Here is a 19,665-nt window from a genome sequence, read left to right on the forward strand (position 1 = left end):
ATCCACAGTTTTGGAGGTCAAAACCCAGAATAGGGTGACCTAAAAATGGCATCTTTAAAAATGAGATTTAACGTTATCAAGTACCTATAATAAAAGTTGATAAAGCCATCAAAAATAATTTTACATACTTCTCTTAAAAATGATTTTGATATGGATTTCCGCCAGATTTGTTTTTGAATCATGAATTAACTCTGATCTTACAAAATAATCAATCTCAGGAACCCTATGGTAAAATACCCACCACTTCATAAAGGCACTCTTCAACACAATAATGACCCAAATTTCCATAATCTTAGTCTTTTCAGAGTGAAAGTTGGCATGCTGGTGCTATTTGCCTTAACTATTATGAAACTGAAGAAGGAAAGAAATATTTATTTTTACCTGGCATAATTTCTGGGTTTTAAGGCAGAAAGCTATGTTACTCACAAATTCCAAGACTATAGTTTTCCATTGCAAAGGAATATGCATAAAAATACTAGTGTTCTTATCCCTTGAACACGTATGGCCAAACAATGTTTTTGAAAAAACTATTGATTTTCTATTGTCACCATGTTCACACAAATATTACCAAGTTTTATAAGATACGTTTCTTCTGAAATTAATATAATTACCATTATCATATGTGGAAAGGGAATTCAAAGATTAAGTTGTCTCCTGTGATTGATTCGCATTAGGGGAAAGAGCCTTTACCCTGTTATTCACTGAGACATCCTTGCATGTGACCATGTAGAACTATTTTCCATAGAGCAATTCATTGGGAAAATACACCATGCATTTTGGGAAAATAAATAGCTCTGAGTAATTGACATTTACCTCAGAAGCAGAAGCCAACAATAAAGAAAGTCTTAAAACACTTGTGGGGAAAATGTTAAGCCCAGAAGCTGAGCAGGGGAGGGTGAGGGATATAAAATCTGCTCTAAGGGTATTTTAGGTCTGTCTGATGGGGGAGGAGAAACACCACTTTATGCAGCTTCTGCAAGAGGAAATAAGACCACATGTGCAGATGCTACAGGAACGGAGACTCAGTTTAGGACACAGATAGATTTCCCCCTAAGGGACTCAGAAAAGCCTGGACTGGGACACTAACTGCTATTCAAAGAGGAATGGGTTGACTTTCCTTCAAAGACCCTGAGTGAGGAAGACCTGCGTGCAAGTCCGCAGTTTTGCCCCTAAGATTGTATGACGACAAACAAGTTTCCTAGCCAAGTCACAAGCACCAAGACGCCAGGAGGTGGGCACTGTCTCGTCAAGCATTCTATCTCCTGGATTCTTCCTCCTAGCATCTGGAACAAAACAAAGTTGCGTGAATGTCTATCCAGGGAGTGCACGTACTAACACCTGGTTGGGGAGGGTGCTTTTGTAAATATTGTATGGGACTCCCTGGGGTAGCTGTCATCCCTAAAAATTACAAATCATTTGGATTTTCTGTGTGGTGTGATTCTATCAGCCCCTATTTTAAATCCTTCCAAAAAATGTCAGAAAGGCAAAACACAGTACATAAAACCTAAATCATCCAGATTGCTCGGGCAATGGGAAGGCACTCATGCTATCTGGTAGTTATCAAGTGTGACCGCAGCCCGAGGTCCACATGTCACTTCTCTGGAGACCCCACATCTTGGAGCCCAGCACCTTATTATTTTGGGTGCTTTTTTTATTGCTCTGATCACATTTTGGAGAAAAAGCATCCTTCCCAGAATGTCATGCTTGAGGGCAGGGACTTCGCCTCATTCACTTTGGATTCACTGCAATTAGCACAGAACTTGACTTATGGAACATGCCCAGGAAAGCTAACCAAACCAATATCTGAATGGAGCTCAGTAACATAGGTGACATTTACTGTGCGGAACATGTGACCTGCTTGCATGGAAGCATTATTTTCCCAGTTTGGGTTCTAGAACTCTTTCTGGCACTTAAATGATTCATGTTATTTTGAAAAAACAATGAAAACACAGGAACTGATGACTCCCACTGAGACCCGCAGACTTTATCCCTGCCCAGGGAGTGAGGGATCAAAAACTGCAACCACACGCAAGGGTGGCAGCCTCTTCTGATTTTGGATCCCCACTGATCTTCCAAATGCCCTAATGCCCGCCGTCCAAGAACAGTGTCACCGCTCTGGGGGCCCCGAGACTGGAGCCCTTTGTGGCAATAGGCGTTCATTAATTTTTTTGTTTATTCAGAGATTCAAAGAGAAACTCCACATCACGGCGGAGCATCTTCTGAACTGAACGCAGTCACTGGAAACATCCCTTTCCTTATCAACATAAGAAATCCCGCACGCTCAGCCTAGCAGAAACGTTTTTCTGAAAAGCCTATTTTTTGAAGGAAAAGGGTAAGTCATGATCTAAAAGGAAGCAGTCCAAAGCAAGGAGAAGGTTTAGGTTGCGTCTGGACGTGGTTTCCCCTCCAGAGCCCAGCCTCCCCGTGCCCAGCAGGCCGCTGACACTTAGCTGCTCGGTCACCATCGCCCTTCCGACCACTTCTGCTCCCCGTGTCTGGAATGTAGATGGATAGATTTAAAGTTTTTGACAGAACTCTAGGAGAGGCTACATACACAGCTCACCCAGCGCTCAGTGCTGAGGCACAATGACCACCACAGGCAATGATTTGAGGAGAAATCACCACCAGACAGGTGGCTCGCTGTGTCTGATTCTTCAAGGAAGGGCACTGGCCACCATGTGGTACTTTTACTGTGAAACAGAGAAACACCAACAGAGATTGATGTGTCTTCTCTGTATGGCAGCAGGGTAAACTGCCACACAAATAATAAATGATTGTTAAGGTTGACACTAGGGTTTGGAAAAGAAGGAGAAGGTTATTAGACAGTAGATTCAGTTCTAACTTTTACAGCAGGGCAAACCCTTTGAGAAAACCTAAGCTCCTCCTTGCAGCTATATTAGAAGCATTCCCATGTGGTGATAAAGCTGGAAAAGAGGGTTTCGACCCCAAAGCCACAGTAACACTTATCTTCCCAGAAGAGCTAGGCCACATAATGAGGTGACTCAGGGCTGCTGAGGGTCCCAGTGAATTAAGACGGAAACAGGTGCTTGAACACACCAAGGCTACTTCTGTGTTTCAAAGGGCTTGTAAAAATATCAGGAGTAACAGGCTCAAAGAGCAATTAATTTCAACTTATACTAATTAAAGGAAATATCTGCCACACATCAGTTGACTAGAGAAGCTGCTGATTACTAATTTCAGTGCATTAGAAATAAGAAAGTAAAAAGAAAAATCAAATACACGCTCACCCCCTACGTGGATTCCTTCTGCCTCCTGGCTGCAAGCAGCCTTACTGAATGAAGGCTCATCGGCTGTAATCCCCCCGAGTAGGGGCCGATCAGCTGGTCACCATGATGCTTAGAAGTCAAAAAATGTCAGGGCTGAATGGAAAGGGCCAAAACCACCACTTTTTCAGATGAACAAACTAAGCCCAGGAGGTTCCCAAACTAGAATATATCAGAGCTGGGGCTAGAAACCCCATCCTGTGGGCTCCAGGTACAAGCACAGAATTGGAAGAAAACCGGTGTCCCTCTGAAGTGACGTAACAGTAACTCAAGAAGCGAACCAAGGGACAGTCAGCCCCTGAGCCTTCATGAATTGCCTGACATACTGTGTGAACAGATGACAGTCAAATGAGGTGGTGGCAAAGAGCATGCCGATCCCGGGACGTCACAAACTATACAGACATCATTTCCAATAATAGGGAAGGAAAACAAACCAAAACAAAACACAGTGCATGTGTTTGATGGAGCCCAGAGTGGTCTCAGGCAAGCTGGCCAGGAAGGTTAGGATTGCTTGCTTGCTTTCTATGTTGCTCTGACTGGCCACCTCTGAAAAAAATAGTGTATTATGAGAAAAATCTTCTTCCTAAAAAGGGAGCCACTGTACAGAGACATTCAGGCCTTTCCGGTCTGGCGTGGGGCTTTGGTTCAGTTACAGGTCATCAGTTCCTGAATGGAAAGGTCAATGATCAGTTTATGATTATTATGAGGCCAGAACAAGTTATATGGCTTTCTCTTACAATTCATCTACAAATACATGGGGTGACTGCCTCAAAGGGCGAGTACCCCTTGTTTTCCTTGCTTTTAATATGTCTCAAAAGATTTCTTTCCTCTACTTGCATAGTGTGCTAAATTACTGAAGGCATCTTAACACAATGCAATAAAAAAGTTTGTTGTTAAATATGATTTTAATAAAATTCTGTAAAATGACTTCATAAGCTCTTCTGATACTGTACATTGTTTTGTTCTCAGCTCCTGGTAGGCATAAAGTTCAATACATACAAAAACTCTTCAGACTGCTTTTCTACCTTGCCCAGAATTGACCAATAATTCAAAAATAACTCGAAAACAAAAGCATAAAGATCTCATCTACAACTACCGCCTCCACCCTAATTAAGCTGACTTGGTATTTTGCTTCAGCCTTCCCCCCTGTTTTAATGGAGCCCCACCCTATGCTCAGCAGGGGCTTGCTGTTGGAACTGTGTCATATGAGAAATAAATTTGAGATGGTAGGTGTATGACGCAGATGTTCCTTCCACTGGCCTCTTTCTTCATCAAATACTCATTTAAGTAAGCGCCACTTCAGGGCAGCTGTCCTTAAAGATACACTGCTAGTTGGCTGAGCACAACGGGCGCCAACCAGGCACCCAGTTTTCTGAGCTGGTGGGATGAGGGCGCCCGTCTCTGTCTCCTTCCCCTAACACTGCGATGTGTCAGGTGTCTCCCGTGTGCATCTGAGTGACCACGGTAAGTATGGGTGAACTGCTCATCTCTGACAGTTGTCACTGCCAGTGGCCACGTCAGCCTTCTCTCACTGGCCCCCGTGCTCATCAGTCGCTGGCCCTTAAAATCTTCATAGAATGTTGATCACTGGTTCTCTGCTTCTACGTGTTAACTATTCCATCTCAAACTCCATGAAGTTAATTTGTTGGTTACAAAGCTCCTTTGAGAGTAGCTGAGTGGCCCTTCAGTGATGAGGAGAACCGAGAATCCCCTCCCTGCAACAGGCGAAGGGGGTACGCCTCTCACCTTTAACAAAAACGCGGCCCCACTGACCGCACCCTCCCTGGGCAGCCCTCTGGGGTGCAGGCCGGGTGATCTGAACGAGAGGAAACAGTGTGAGCGGCAAAGGGGAGTTTGTGGACTTGTGCACACCAGGGAAGAATGTTTCCTCTTTACTGGGCTCTGAAAGTGGCAAAAAAATGTGAATCCTCAGAGCCCCTGATGTCACCTAGCCAGCTCCTGGCTCAAGAGCACCTTGGGCTGACCCTGAACCCTCTCCCCTGCAGGCAGCCCTTCAAAGCCACCACCTCACAGAACACGCAGGCCCTAGGCCACGGGGCGCATGTTGAAGAAATGCTGATGAGCATCTCCTAAGGACACCCCGCTTGAAAACTAGGTCCCAGGACCACAATGAGGTTGCTGCCAAGTTGATTTTGCAGGACAAGACCACATAGAGGGAAGCATCGGGGCCTGAGGCAGCATCCTGCCTGAGAACACGGATGGCTGGCATGTGACCGATCCAGGGAGCAGGCAAGCCATGAACCACAGTCACACATCCACGGCACGTCCAGTCCCTGAGACCTCACAGCCCTTCTTTGCTGAGGACCTGGGGAGCTGCTATGTTTATAGGGTTTCAGTCTGGCCTGTGCTTAGCCACATCAGGACTGAGACGGACGGACGTTTGCACAGCCAGCCAGACTGGGCATGCTAGGCTTCGAAGAGTCTGCAGTTGACTAGCGGCCCCTTGAGTTCCAGGTGGCCTATTCATTAAGTCCCAGTCATGTGACCCTGGAAAGACTGTCTTATTCTAAACTCACAATCAGCAATTTATTTTTGTCACTGTGACTTGGGCTGTCACACATGGGGACCCTACCTTTAACCTCCTGACACAGGTGTTGGTTGAGACTGAGAGCCGGCAAATAGGGAAGGGCCGCTCCTCAGGGGGATGGGCAATCACGCCGGGGCGCTGAGGCGCTCGCCAGGCAGCCTGAGCCGGCAGGCCAGGCGGGGTCATACTGGCCATCTGCGCAATACTGACTGCTCCGTGCTCGGGCACTGAGTGACTGCGGGAGGCCTTGAATGCTTTAAAGATTTTAACCACCCCAGAGTCTCCAGTTCTACTATTGCTCTTCACTCTCAGAAAGGTAACAGATCAGCTACTCTGCCTGACAAAGACCTAACCTGTATTTGTCACGAGGCTATGCTGACAAGCAGCACCGTTTCACATGTTCCTTTAAAAAAATAGCTTCAGAGACTTGTCTTGGGCAAAACTAAGCAATTAGAAAAATAGATGAACTCTTTCAGAAAGCAAAAAACATCACATGGTTCTCAAGAAGCCTCTCAACTAGTACACCAGGATGTGTAGACACATTTACTCTTCCGAGTGATCTCGCTATGAAAAGTGTTCTACTATTTTCTTCTATTGTTTCTCTCAGGGTCGCTTCACATGTCCAAGGTTTCCTGATCATAAATGACTTTAAGACTCATCTTCTTGAAGTGACTTTATTGAGCATTTAGTTTTAATCAAGCCAATGTGATGTACGAGGTCGAATTATGACTTTGCTCCTTTATCACTTGACCTTATTGAGAAGTCCATACTGTTCTAATCTGCAAATGAGGTAAGGAATGTAGAAGCATTTTATGCATACTATTGATTTCTAGGAATCAGAATTGTTCTTATGAATATAAGACACTCACTTATATCCAAATATAATTATGAATCTCCACCTCAAATAATTTCTCTCCAGAAAAATAGGGCTTTCTCCAATATTGCTTCTGTGGCCATATCTAGAAATAATAGTCTAATTTTTTAGTTGCTATAATAATAATCACCACTGTTCTGAGTTTTTACATGTGCTTATTCATCAAATTCTTATAAAAGAGTCCAATTTACCTTCCCTTTGCAAAAATGGGGACCCTGTGTGTCAGAATTTCACATTTTTCAAAGCATATACTAGGAGGATGGGCAGATATGAACCCTGACTGTTAGATTCTCAGAGGATGCTGTCCGACTCATAAAGCACAACATTTCTATAGAGCTCTCCTCTCCAACATGAAAGCCTGAGCATGTGGAAACTAAGACAAATTACTTCCATCATATCACATTAACTGCTAATCTAAATAAAGAACCAGTTTTTCACTTCCATAAAGTCATTTTAATCATTAAGAAATGTAAACACACAGTTGTCTGTGCAAATCTGAGCAATCCCCACGAATAAAAAAAATTCAGTGTGATGGAATTGAATGTGTTGACATCTTCAGAATTAAATATTCTGTAGGGACATGTCATTCACATTATATTGATATATAATGTTAACTGGTTAACACAAAGGCACTGTGGCCCTGTGCTCTTCAATGACTGAGAAGAAATAACTGTAGTTAAGTTTCTTAAAAAGTGGCAAATCCTTTATTGCATTTTCTTGTGGAGGGTCCAACAGCATCCCCGGTGGTCCTGGAACACCTCAGAAGGATTAAGGTTGGATATTGTGCGCTTCCAGCTGCCAGGGTCATGTTGGGTTTAAAAACGAAGCCCAGAACTTTCCTGGCCATCCTGCCTCTGCTGAGAGAAGCACAGGGCTGGAGCGGCACGGGCTCAGGCGGGAGCAGAGAAGCACTGCAGGTCTGGTCTTGTGTGCAAGAAGAGGGGAGATGGGCCAGCCGGAGCTCTGCCTTACTTTTCCCATTGAATTTGTGTAAGACACTGAATTCTCTGGACACACGTAAAATGAGAAGGAGAGAGTAAAACTTGTAAACTTGAAGGTCACTTCAAGTTCAAAAATGTTATCATCTGCTCAACAACATGGTCTGGTAAGATCTTCTGATCCTTTTTTAGTTTATATAATTATTTTTAATTTAAAACCTATTATTTAAAGAAGTGGATGCAGTACTTCCACGTATCAGACACTAAACATCGTGCTGTAATGTATGCATCTTTTCAGATATCCTTACCCATGCACAGAAGTAGCTTGCCTTTTCCGTACACAAAAATGGGAACAAAATATATTTGCTATTTTGAATGTTCAACTCAACCCTTTACCGGAACACTTCCATAGAGGCCATACAGTGGGATACACAATAACCTATTTAGCTATTTTAGGATGATGGACATTTAAGCTCAGTCCAATTTTTCACTCTTAGAGAAAGGACTAAAATGAATAACTATATATTGCTACAGAAAATATTACACTTTGGGGTTGAAATATCTGATAATTTAGAATTTTGATTGGTATGGCCAAATTATCTCCCCGTAAAATTTTCCTAGATATACAACAAGGATATGCAAATGTGATCCCATATGCACTTGCTAACATATGACAAATCAATTGTGGTCTCACAAAAACTGTCTAATGTATATGCTTTTCATCAATAATAAGTTTAGGGATCTTTTCCTCCATTTATTATTAATGTTTATTCTTTGTAGGATACCCGTTTATATTTGTCCATGTTCAGTCAGGTCCCAGGCCCTTTGGTTATTGACTGTACAATGTCGTTTTGATATTAGCTTATCTCTAGCGTGGTAAGTAGACCCTTAAGAGGCCTCCACGATCCCTATCTCCTGATGTTCATACCTTAGTATAATTCCCCTCCCCCCGAGGAGGGCAGGTTTAGCTTCTAAACAATAGAATAGGGTAAAAATGATGGGCTACCCTTGATCACGTCCCCATCACTATGTGGTTATGTGTAACATTTGTAGGGCCACCTTGCTCAAGTCTCTTTCCTTCTCTGGCTTTGCACCAATTTGAGAAGCCCCACATGTCAAGGAGCAGCATGGCCTTCAGGAGCTGAGGACGAACCCCAGCCAATGGCCAGCAAAACACCTAAGCCATCAGTCCTGCAACCACAAGGGACAGAATTCTGCCAGCCACCTGTGCCATTTTAGGAGCGCATCCTCCCCCAGCAGAGGTGACACTACATCCCAGCCAGCAGCTTGACCGCGGCCTGTCCGAGCACAGCAGAGGGTGTGTACGACCCAGCAACGCCCTGTAAGACCGCCGCCCCATAGGAGCTGTTAGATCCTAAACGCGTGTTGTTTTAGGCTGCGGGGTTTGCAGTGATACGGTGGGCAGCAGTACGCAGCCAAGATGCACAGCCCTGAGGTGGAAGGCCCCCCCTCCGGTCTGCCCCTCATCACTGTTTTCCAGCCGGGGCTACAGGTTTCCCTCTGGCGTCTGGTACTGCAGAGAGGATAAAGGTGGAGAACACGACAGCGGAGCAGCATGTCACTCTCGCTGCCTTGTCTTCCTCTTTCCAGCCCTCCTTAATTTGGGACCAAGAATAAGCAGTCATTAAATGGCATAAAAAAGGGGGCTCAACTCTCTTACTTTGATTTCCAGGCTACAATAAAGGACCGGAGATCTCTTAACTTGCATATTTATTTCCTTCTTATGGTTCCATTCTTAAATATAAAACTAAGATAAACCACTTCACAGAAGAAATGATAGCCACTTATATATGACATAATCTTGTCATATGACACTTCATATTATTATTATACCAACTCTTTTTATAAACCCTCCTATTGTTCATCCATCCTAGAACTGAAAGAAGAGCACATTTGTCAGGAGATGGAAATTACACCCCAGAGCTCGGCGTGACCACAGTCCTTGGACTTTCAGGTCAGAGGACCCTTTCTTCAAATACCTTGACAACATGTCCCTTCTGTTCTCCTGTTGCCACTAAAGAGCTCTGGAAAGGTAATTTTGTAGTTGCAATGATAAAAGAAAGAGACTGATTAGTTCTTTGTTCTATAATCTTCTTATGTAATTCTTTTAAATTAAAAAGCTGAGAGATAAAATGGTCATGAAGATCAAAGTGACAATTGTAGGTTGACACATCTCAACCAGCTCTAATACCATTAAATTATCGTCACTGGAAGAAAAAAAATAAAACGCAAAAACCCCAGATGTCTTATTTTGTATACAAAAAGAAACAATTATGAAAAAGAGACACAAATTAATCAAAGAAGCATGGCCACATAATAGCTTGGATAAAGGTTTCAAAGCTACTTATCCCAACCACAGGTATGCCACTTGCCTAGCGCCTGGCACGGACTTGCCGAAACCGTTACTATTTCCTTCCAGAGGCCATCTGTCTGCACGGGTCAAATACATGAGAGCATCTGTGGACTCACTGAAGAAATAGTGAATGTGTAAGGAAGTGCCATGATAGTTTGATAATTGCAGAATGTTTTACAATTTTTAAGGACTTTAAGATCTATGGAGTAAGAATGATGTAAACAAACAAGAACAAAACCAGCAAACAAGTAACACAGTTAAGAGAGATCCTAAACTCACAATTTCCTATGTTAGAACCAGTGATAGTGAAACGGAGTAAGTGACCAAGACCTTGGATGAGGGAGAGACGGGGCCATCGGGTTATGGGGGAGGTAACTGGAAGCGGACCCGAAGCTGGGTCGGCTTGGGATGAATGGAACCAGGGGTGCATCTGGGATGAGCATTAAACTGGTCTGACGGGATGAGGAGTCAGCAGCAGGAAGCCCGGGGCCAGAGCTGGAAAGACAGCTGGATGCCGGATCACCGAGGCCTTGGAAAATCGGTCTGGGGGAAGCACGTGGTATCTGCAGGGCACACCCGGGCTTGAGAGGCCCAGCCGCACCGCCAGTGGACCAGCAAACCAAAAGCACCTTTAGTTCCATTAGTGTCACATTCTGGAGGTCACTGCAACAAAATCGATAGTAGCAGCAACAACCATGAAACTCGGGGGAAAAAAAAGAGCTTAAAAAAAGGCAAAATTCTTGTTTCCAAGAAACAGATTCCCAGTCCAAACAAGGGTTGGCCCCAGCAACTGTGTGACAGAAGAAGGCAGGAAGGCGTACAGGGAGAGTCATGTTCGCCCACTTCCAGAAACAGCACCCGCAGGGGTTTCCCTCCGTCCCCCCGTGGCCTTCTAGCCAGAGAAGAATTTCAGAGGCAGAATGGCTTCCCTGAGCTCCAATAGTTACAGGCTCATCTACGTGCCTGATGCCTAACCCGACCCTAAAGAAACGGCGTTTCTCACTCAACGACCTCATCTCACTGATGTGCTCCCTGTTCCGTCCCCCCGGCTCCGATGCTCTGGAAGCTGCCGTCTCTACGGGAACTCCTGTCCAGTATCTGCATATGCCACTTCCTGTCTCTATCGGTCAAACACTGGAGTCCATGCTAAGTCCAGTGATGTTAGGGTTTTTCTTTCTTTTTGGAAGTATGGAAGTTCCATGAGGGCAATCACAGATTCAATTTCTCTTTATAAAATACACAGGCAAATCGTAAGGGCTCATGACTGCCAGTTATTGAGCTGAGTGACTCAGGCTGGCACACGCCACAGTTCTTCAAGGGAGCACAGTGACTACTGTGAACCTCCTTAGGAGTCTAGACTTCCCACCTCTCTTCTGGCTCCCAGATCTTCACTGTTAAGGATGATAGCCTAGAAAATTCTTCATTATTAGGGACGATAGACTAAAACATGTGTATTTCCCCCAATGATAGTAACTACCTAGATACTTATATATATCAATCAATAAAAACAATTCCACCTAACAGTAACAACATGATTTTTCTCATTTGACTTTCCCTTGATATTATCACCAAATGTTTTTAAGTATTTGTATTTATATTTTGAAAATTACACATTGTTTCCATGTAAGGAAAAGCATGCACATTGAGGTGACCTGCAACCTTATGTATACGGGCAACGTCACAAACAAAACAGAATCCTAACAGCTGGATTTATCTTAAGTTATTCACGATCAACAAGAAGCACAAGACTGATGCTTAAGAAATTTACATTTCTAGAGCATAAAGGGAAGTATCTGCTGAACTCAGTCAATTTCTTGTAAAAATGTGACCTTTCTTATGTTTTTGGGGTCCCTCTTCTTGTCTGTTTGAAGGGCCAATCATACCCCATCAGTCTTAACCACCCACAGCTGTTTATACGCCAATGTACATCACTTTCCTAACCATAAAAAAAAGAGTAGTTTGAAACATGGAGACAAAAATTGCTGGTGGCCTTTTTAACACACTCTGAGCGTCCATTCTTCAAGAGAAAAGTGGATATCCAAGGTTCAGAAGAACGCATTTTCTTAAGAAGGAACTACCAAGGTCAACTTTTAGTAACTTTGAAGATCACCCGCCTGCCTAAAAGTCAAAGCTTTGTAGTATTAATTATCCATTTGCTGATAGGAAAAGGAAGGAGCAATTCACTAGAGTCATCACTCATGTAAGGTCTTAAGAACCACAGTCACGTCAGGGGTGTGGGCTTTTATAGGGACACGAGTGGAGAGAGTCCACCATATACTGAACATGAGTATCAACTTCATGTAGAAAATTACTCATTTGTAGAAGATCAATGAAGATACATTCTATCAAAATCAAGAGGAGAAATAAGTCAGTTTCTCTGAATAAAGGCATAGGGATTCGCCAGGCATCTGGGAAACACTATTTGGACTTACCAATTAATTTCAAGGGCTTTTAATTCATTAGCGATCACTCCCCACATATTTCTAATATTAATCTAACATTTAGCTCTTTCTCACACAACACTAATGATATCAAAGTACACTAAACACAAAAAGAAAAAAGGTTTTCAATCACACAGTATTTTCACATGAAAGGACATAATTGTCCCTTGAAGTCATCCCATAATATAAACATTTGGACAAGGCGCTTGAGTCTCATCTTTGTTGCAAATCTTTTTTTTTTAAGATTAAACAGTGTAGAATGACAACACTTATAATGGAGGCACTAATGATAAAAAACTTTCTGATAAACTTCATAATTTCATGATATAGCATATTCATCATGAAATAAGTGTGAGCTGATTAGCCTGTGAAGGTTCAATGAACAGGTTATTAGATATTGATGCCTTTTACTGAAAGGGAGATAGGAAAGATGGATGGATGGATGGATGGATGGATGGATGGATGGATGGATGGATGGATGGACAGACAGTAGACAGATAATATATACACATATAAAAATGAAGATGTCCTACACCTTCCAAAACCTATTTGCTGAGAATCACTTGAGAGAGAGGCCTTAGAATTTGCATTTAAACAGGAACTCAAGTGAGTCTTATGCACACAAAGTTTACACGTGTGTTCAAAACTCTACAGCGTGGTCATAATGCCAACATCTACAATTATAAAGGTGACATGTTTAGTACAAAAGGGTGTGTACAGTGCATTGGGGAAATGATCAACGTCCTCAAAAGCTGCTTGGATTCCACTGGGACTCATCTGGCTAATTCAGACAGAAAGCTGGATATATATTTATAAAATCTGTAGGTCCTATTGGTTCTTCTCGAATCTTACTGAGATTGAGGCTCTCCAGATACATAAACGAAAAAATAAATACATAAAATGTACTTGGAATAGGGCCTGTATTTTATGTGATTTAAGTCTCAGGTTGCAGATGTATTCTAAAAGTGACTCATGGGTAAAAAAAAAATGGGAAGTGGTACCAACGGCTTGACTTGATGATGCGTGTATTTCCCTTGATCTCATTCCATTAACAAGGACAGTTCTTAAGCCACAAAGCATTGTTCATGACTTACTACTTCACAAAGCATGAAGACAAGATTACATTAAGATTACCAGCACTGAGATGGACATATCCCTCTCACTCTATTTATATTTGGAGAAAATGACAATACAGGAATACCCTTCCCTTTGTACAGCTTTTATTGAGCTAAAACTAGGACCAGATAAAGCAGGAAAATTTCAGCCAGTAAATGCAATATGTATGAGATATAAAGATACAGTAGTTATTTCTAGTAGGTGTCAACGCCTGCATGTGTTTCATTCAACCAAGACAGTTTGAGCTGGACATAAATGTTGCCTCTATGGGTCAAAGTAACACCGACTCAAAATCAAGTTAATTTGTTGAAATGTTGTCAGGAGCATGTTAACAATGCATTCGAAGTGGGTTTTGTTAAATGAGAGCCTGCCCAGAGGGTGGGAGCATTCCGGACAACAGAGATGTCTGAGGATAAGGGAAGACCACTGAACTTCCCTGAAGCACTGATGGCCTTTTCCTCTCCCAGAAACCAGGGGTGGATATGAACGGTTTAAAGAAATTGTAACTGAACTGAAAAAGAAAAAGTTTCACACTCTGCATCTTAAGACGTCGATCTGTTGGTGTGTGTGTGTGGGGGGGGCTGTGGGCTAACAGTTTCCCCTAAGCCCCTACAGTCAGTCAGTCCATTTTAACCAGTCAATAATACCATTTTTTTTGATTGACGGGAATTGTAACTCTGTTATTCTACCTCAGCACTAAAGACTCAATCCCAGTGTAATACCTGGGTACCAGACAGTCAAAGGGAAAGTCATGTGTAGTAAGTAAGTCTTGGCGAAAGAGGCTTATTTCCTTGCACTTAGGTGAACATCTAAATAGGATTATTTGGTTGTTATGCTGGTAGGTTGTTCTGCAATGGACATTTAGTGAGTGAAGCACAGCAGCTGGGGCTGATTGTAGGCAAGGTCAAAGTCCTAACAGATTCCTTCGGGGCTACTGAGTTCCAGTCCAGCCAAAGTACCTATTTCTGGGCTTCAAGTGGCAAACCCGAGGCAGTTCTGTCTCAAGCCATGTCTATGTCTGGTGACTAGGGTGGCGGGACCACAGAGTGGAACTGGGTTGGTTCTATCAGTCGCTCCTGTTGGTCCAGGAATCCAATTTCCCACTCTACTGGCAGAGGGCCAACAGGATTTTCAGTATGTTTTTGCAACCCACAGCTACAAATACTGCAGGCTGCAGAGTGTCTATACCTTTACCCACATACCCTCCTCCAGTGTATTAGCTAAACAAATAAAACTAAAGACAACATAGCTGTGTCATCTACTCTATCCAAGGGGTACCCATTCAACTTGTTAATTCGGGAGGGAAATGAACCCAAGCAAAAGACAGAAAAGGCCAAAGGTAAAGTGTAGTATAAATGGCACATATGCAAGTTGAGTGGCTTATTTTCACTGTGAGCTCAGCAGAAATTCTACTGGAGGCACATTTAGAATTCAGTAGAGCACAGGGTATTTAAGATGCCATTTGCATTTGACAGCTTAGAAATGTCTACACTGGATTTGCTGCATCCTCGGCAATGAGAACTCACTGGCCACAGAAGCTGTGCTGATCTATTTCTTAAAGGAAGCTCAACCATTTTCTTGACATTTTCGAGGCTCTGTTGGTGTTTGTTTGAAACAATTAACTGGAGACTGAGGAAGCATTGCCCCCAGGAGGAGCTGGGCTTGCCTGGAGGAACTTCTAAGCTCTGTAGTTCTGGCGGCTTCAGATCGGGCGCAGTGGGCCCACTGAAAGGCAGCGGAGTCCCTGTGGCTCGGGGCCTGTGCCAGACGGGGGGAGTCCTGGAGTCCTGGGGGCTCCCGCACGGCTTTACTGCCTGCTGCTTGCTCCTTGGGCTTGTTTAAAGATATCACATTGTCCCACTCTTCAAGTCTACAAAACTTGTCACTTCAGAAGAAAGCCTCCCCTTGGCATACCTGTTGTTTTTTTAAGGATTTAAAATCCCAAACTTAAAACATATAGAACTATATCAACGGAAGAGCTCTTAACTGAAAAAAAAAATTCCCTTGACAATGCAATAAAGAATTCACATCATTTGCTAAGCAAACAATGAATGCGGAAACACATCCTTCCTTTCAGAGGGTCCTCCTTTTTAGCGTATGATGGATTAGGGCCTTCTGTGAACGCCAGGAGTGCCTGGCACCCCCCAGGAGAGAGAACGCGGAGCAGCCCGGTCATGAAGGAATGTGGCAGGCAATGGAAAGGTCTCAGCATCTTAGCGGTTTGAATTGTTAAAGGATAACTCAAATAGGCATTCAGGGTTGGGAGTCTCCCTCCCTCCCTCGACCCCCACCCCCTCTAAACACCTGGGTTGAGTTTCGTTGTTTCTATGGAAATCTGGCGATGCATACTTAAATCTTTGCTGGGTGGGTTGGCCAATGTTCCAAATACAAATTCCGATGAACACCCACCCCACCTTCCTCTCCGAGGGCTCCCATGGGGAGACCTTATCATATGTGACCCCTTTTACGAAGCTCCCTAAGTAATGTCTGCCAACAACTGCATTCTCCCGGCTGCACATTACGCAAGAAACCAAAAAGCAAACTTCGCCCTGACAGGCGGCAGATCAGCCCCGGATAATGCGCGCAATTCTGAGCGCTCGTGGAATGAAATATTCCACTTATTTACTAGATGAAAACACTTAAAGCCCTTCCCTTTCCCGAGGTCCCTGCAAATGCGCTACTTTTGAGCACGTATGCACACTGGGGACCAATGTTTACAATAACATCAACCCCCAAAAGGAACATCAAAATCAAGTTCGGGGTACCCCCTACGTTGTGATGACCCGGGAACCGATGTTAGCGGAGTCTAATGGCCGCATCTGCAGCCGCCGGCAGCTGCTCACGACTCCACAAACAGGTCACGAATCACACCCCACACGTCAAAAACTCTCCACCCGCCTTCGCCACAGAGGGAGCCGCCACCTGCGCGCACGCGGCCGGGCTCCGCGGCGGTGGCGGGCGCCCCCCGGGCGTGCCGCCCCCGGAAAGCCGCGGGCGCGCAGGCGCCCCGGGCCTCGAGCCGCCGGCCGGCGCTCTCGACCCCCACCCCCAACACCGCCCCGGCACAGGCCAGACATGGTTGCAAGGCAGGGGAAATGCGACCCGCCCCGGTTGCCAGAGTCCTCAAGGGGCGACTCCGGAGCTGGCGTCACCAGCCACCAGCCCGCAGCCGACTCCCACGCGGCCACCTGCGCCTGCACTTGACCCTGCGGGCCCGGGACCCTGGACTCCACTTCCTGGCTTCTGCAGTCCCCGGACCTGGAAGCCCCCGGGCGCAGAATGCGCTCTCCTGCCTGCGGCCGGTCCTCCCAACGCAGGGGGCGCCCAGGACTTTGCGCCCCTCGCCCGCCGAACTCGGGATCCGCCCCAGCGGCCCCCGCCCACGGTCCGCCGGCCCACACCCTCCCTCCCGCCCCTGCCCAGCGCCTCGGCCCACCCGCGAGGGGGCGGAATCCGCCCGGCACACACGTGTGCGGATTATTAAGAAGCCCGGGCAGAGCCGCTGCCGACTCCACACAGCGACCCCTGTTAATTGCGGGGGAAGGGCGCTTGGAGAGCGCGGAGCCGCGGGGAACCCAGAATGCGCTCAGAGGACGAGCTGCTGGCCAGGGTTGCGAGGCGGCCCTGCCCCGGATGGGCCCTGTGGCCAAGGGGAAGGAGCGGGAAGTTTTGCGGAGTTGCATATTAGGTGTTTCTTTCCAAGCAGGCGTTTGACTGGGCAAACCCGGGTTCTGTTCCCAGGCCCCTGCCCCAAACAGCGGCACAGACCTGCGCACACCTCCCAGAGACAGAGCCCTCTTTACGCTCGACTTTCCTGCTTCGCCTCTCTGTTCCCAGCCAGCCCAGTGCACCCTCCCCTGCGCGGCGACCGTGCCTCCACGGAGGCTTGAACGGCGGTGCGCAAGGCAGGGGTGTCTGGACCGAAGTGGGCAAATGGGCAGAGGGTCGGTGTTCGCGGAAAGCTGCCCAATCCTGAGCCATCTTGAGCTCCGTTTGTGCTCCCTGGGATCTCGGGGCGCATTCCCACAGACACCCCTTTATAAGGGTGGGTGCTTGCACAGAGGCGCTGGTGCCCAGCGGCCAGCCCTCAGCCAGTCCCGGACCCCAGGGGAGAGGAGCCGTCCTCTGCCTCTCTCTCCCCCGGCCAGCCCACCTGGAGTTTCCGAATGGAACCAGACGGCCCTCCTTCGCCCTGTCAATCACCCTTGAATCTGGAACACTGAAGGAATAGAAAATGGGTGGAAAAAGAAGATGGAAGAATCTAGAGAAGAAAGGGAATTTTTATGTGGGTAAAGGGCAAATGGTCATTAAAAACAAAGAAACCCTGTAAGGTTCGACTCCATTCTTCAAAAAGGAAAAGAGAAACATATCTGTGTAGATGTAGACATTCCCACGAGTGGGACGAGGGGCGCTGATGGACAGGGGAGCGTCCGAGGAGGCTACGGCGTGGAATGCGGGCACAGCGCGCACTGCCCGATGTGAAGGTCCTTCAGGAACCCCTCTCTGTCCATCCCAACCCCCTCCATTCTCGGAATCAAGGGGGAGCTTGTTTTCTCCCCGGAGAACAGACAAGCGCAGGAGCGACGGCCAGCCCCGGGCTGCGGACTAGTCCGGGGGGAGCATTCCCGAACTCGTGTCAAGGAGAACCCCAAGTTCACCGAGCCCCAAGCCCCAGGCGCGACCCGGGGGCTCCTTCCCCCACCGGGCGGCCAGGGCAAGAGCCCTGCGACCTCCGAGGGGAACCCCGTCCAGGGCTCCAAGCTTCCCTCGCGCACCCCGCCAGCTCCTTCCAACTTGCAGGAGCTAAGTCCGGGGAGCGGCAGGCGGGGTGACCTGACCGAGGCAGCCCTCAGCCCTCGCCCGGGAGCTGGAGGGGAAGGCGGGTAGCGGGCCGGGCGAGGGCGCGGGGCGCCGGGCCCCAGCAGCCCCCGGGGGAGCCACAACTTGGGGGCCGGCGTCGCCCGGCCACTTTCCCCGCGGCTCCGGGCCGGGGTTCCGAAGTCCCGGGCACCTCCCCGGCCGGCGGCCCGTGTGCCCCCCACCTCGAAGCAGCGGCGCCCAGGTCGGGGCCAGCCGCGCTCGCCGGCCCTCCGCGCCGCCCGCAGGCTGCGGAGCCAGCCCGGCGAGGGAGGGAGGGGGCGCGGGGGCGCGGCGGGGCGCTGCGCGGGGAGCTCGGCTGGGGGCGCCGCGTCCCCGCGTCCGCGGCGGAGGCGCCCGGCCGCCGGCCCGGCCCCGGCCCTCCAAGGCGCACACCCGCGTCCGCGATCGGGCCTCGCAGGGCCGGCCCAGCGCCCCGCGGGCGAGCCGGCCGCCTTACCCGTGGCTGCAGCGCGGAGCCCCGCGTCCAGCAGCAGCAGCAGCAGCAGCGCCGGGAGCGGGAGCGGCGGCTTGGGTCTCCCCCGCGCAGTCATGTCCGCAGATAATCCACGCGCGCGCGACACGCCGGCTCTTCGCGGATGGGCCGTCTCCTCCGGAGCTCGGCAGGGCTGCGCGCGGAGCCCGGGAATCACCGGCGGGCAGGGCGAGCCGCGGAGAGCAGGGTCCTCGGAGCGGCCGCGCATCGACGCCTCCCGCAGGTCTGCGCGCCCGGCTCGCCTCGCTCCGCTAGCATCGGTCCCGGGCCGCTGCAGGGGGCTGAGCGCCACGGCGGGCTGCCGGGCCGGGCCGGGGACGAGCGCCGCGAGCCGGGCAGGAAGGCGGCGCGGCGGCGCGGCTGCGGGAGGGGGCGGCGCGGCGGGGAGGGAGCGCGCGGCGGAGCCGGGAGCCCGGGCGGCTGGAGCGCCTCCGAGTGGGAGCCGGGAGGGCGGGGCGGGGGAGGAGGGCGCGCCGGGCGGGGAGCGCTCGGCCCGCCGCTGTGCTAGCGGCTCCGGGAGCCGCCGCCGCCGCCGCGCCGGCTGGACGCAACCATCCCTGCCCACGGAGAGGGGAAGGAGGCTGCACGGCGCAATCCCAGACAGCCCGGCCGCCCGCGGGCTCCCGCGCCGCCGCGCTGCGCTCCGCTCGGCCTCCGTGGGGGCAGGAGACTTGTTGGCGCTCGGCGGGGGGACTCCCACGCCACACTGGGGGCAGGCGGTGCGCCCCGGCAGCTCC

At 48.3% G+C, this 19,665-nt stretch overlaps 1 protein-coding gene across 1 annotated transcript in view; it reads right to left on the minus strand.

Moving 5' to 3' along the window:
* The window catches only part of CSMD1 (CUB and Sushi multiple domains 1), a 1,485,257-nt gene extending 1,465,984 nt beyond the window's left edge, over positions 1-19,273 (minus strand). Inside the window, exon 1 of the mRNA XM_036898253.2 lies at positions 18,893-19,273. Within this exon, the coding sequence (XP_036754148.2) occupies positions 18,893-19,136 (244 nt within the window). The 5' untranslated portion in view covers positions 19,137-19,273. The remainder of the gene's footprint in view (positions 1-18,892) is intronic.
* Positions 19,274-19,665: the final 392 nt, after the last annotated feature.

The sequence above is a fragment of the Manis pentadactyla genome, chromosome 7 (genome assembly GCF_030020395.1).
Source record: "Manis pentadactyla isolate mManPen7 chromosome 7, mManPen7.hap1, whole genome shotgun sequence".
Classification (NCBI taxonomy): Eukaryota; Metazoa; Chordata; class Mammalia; order Pholidota; family Manidae; genus Manis; species Manis pentadactyla.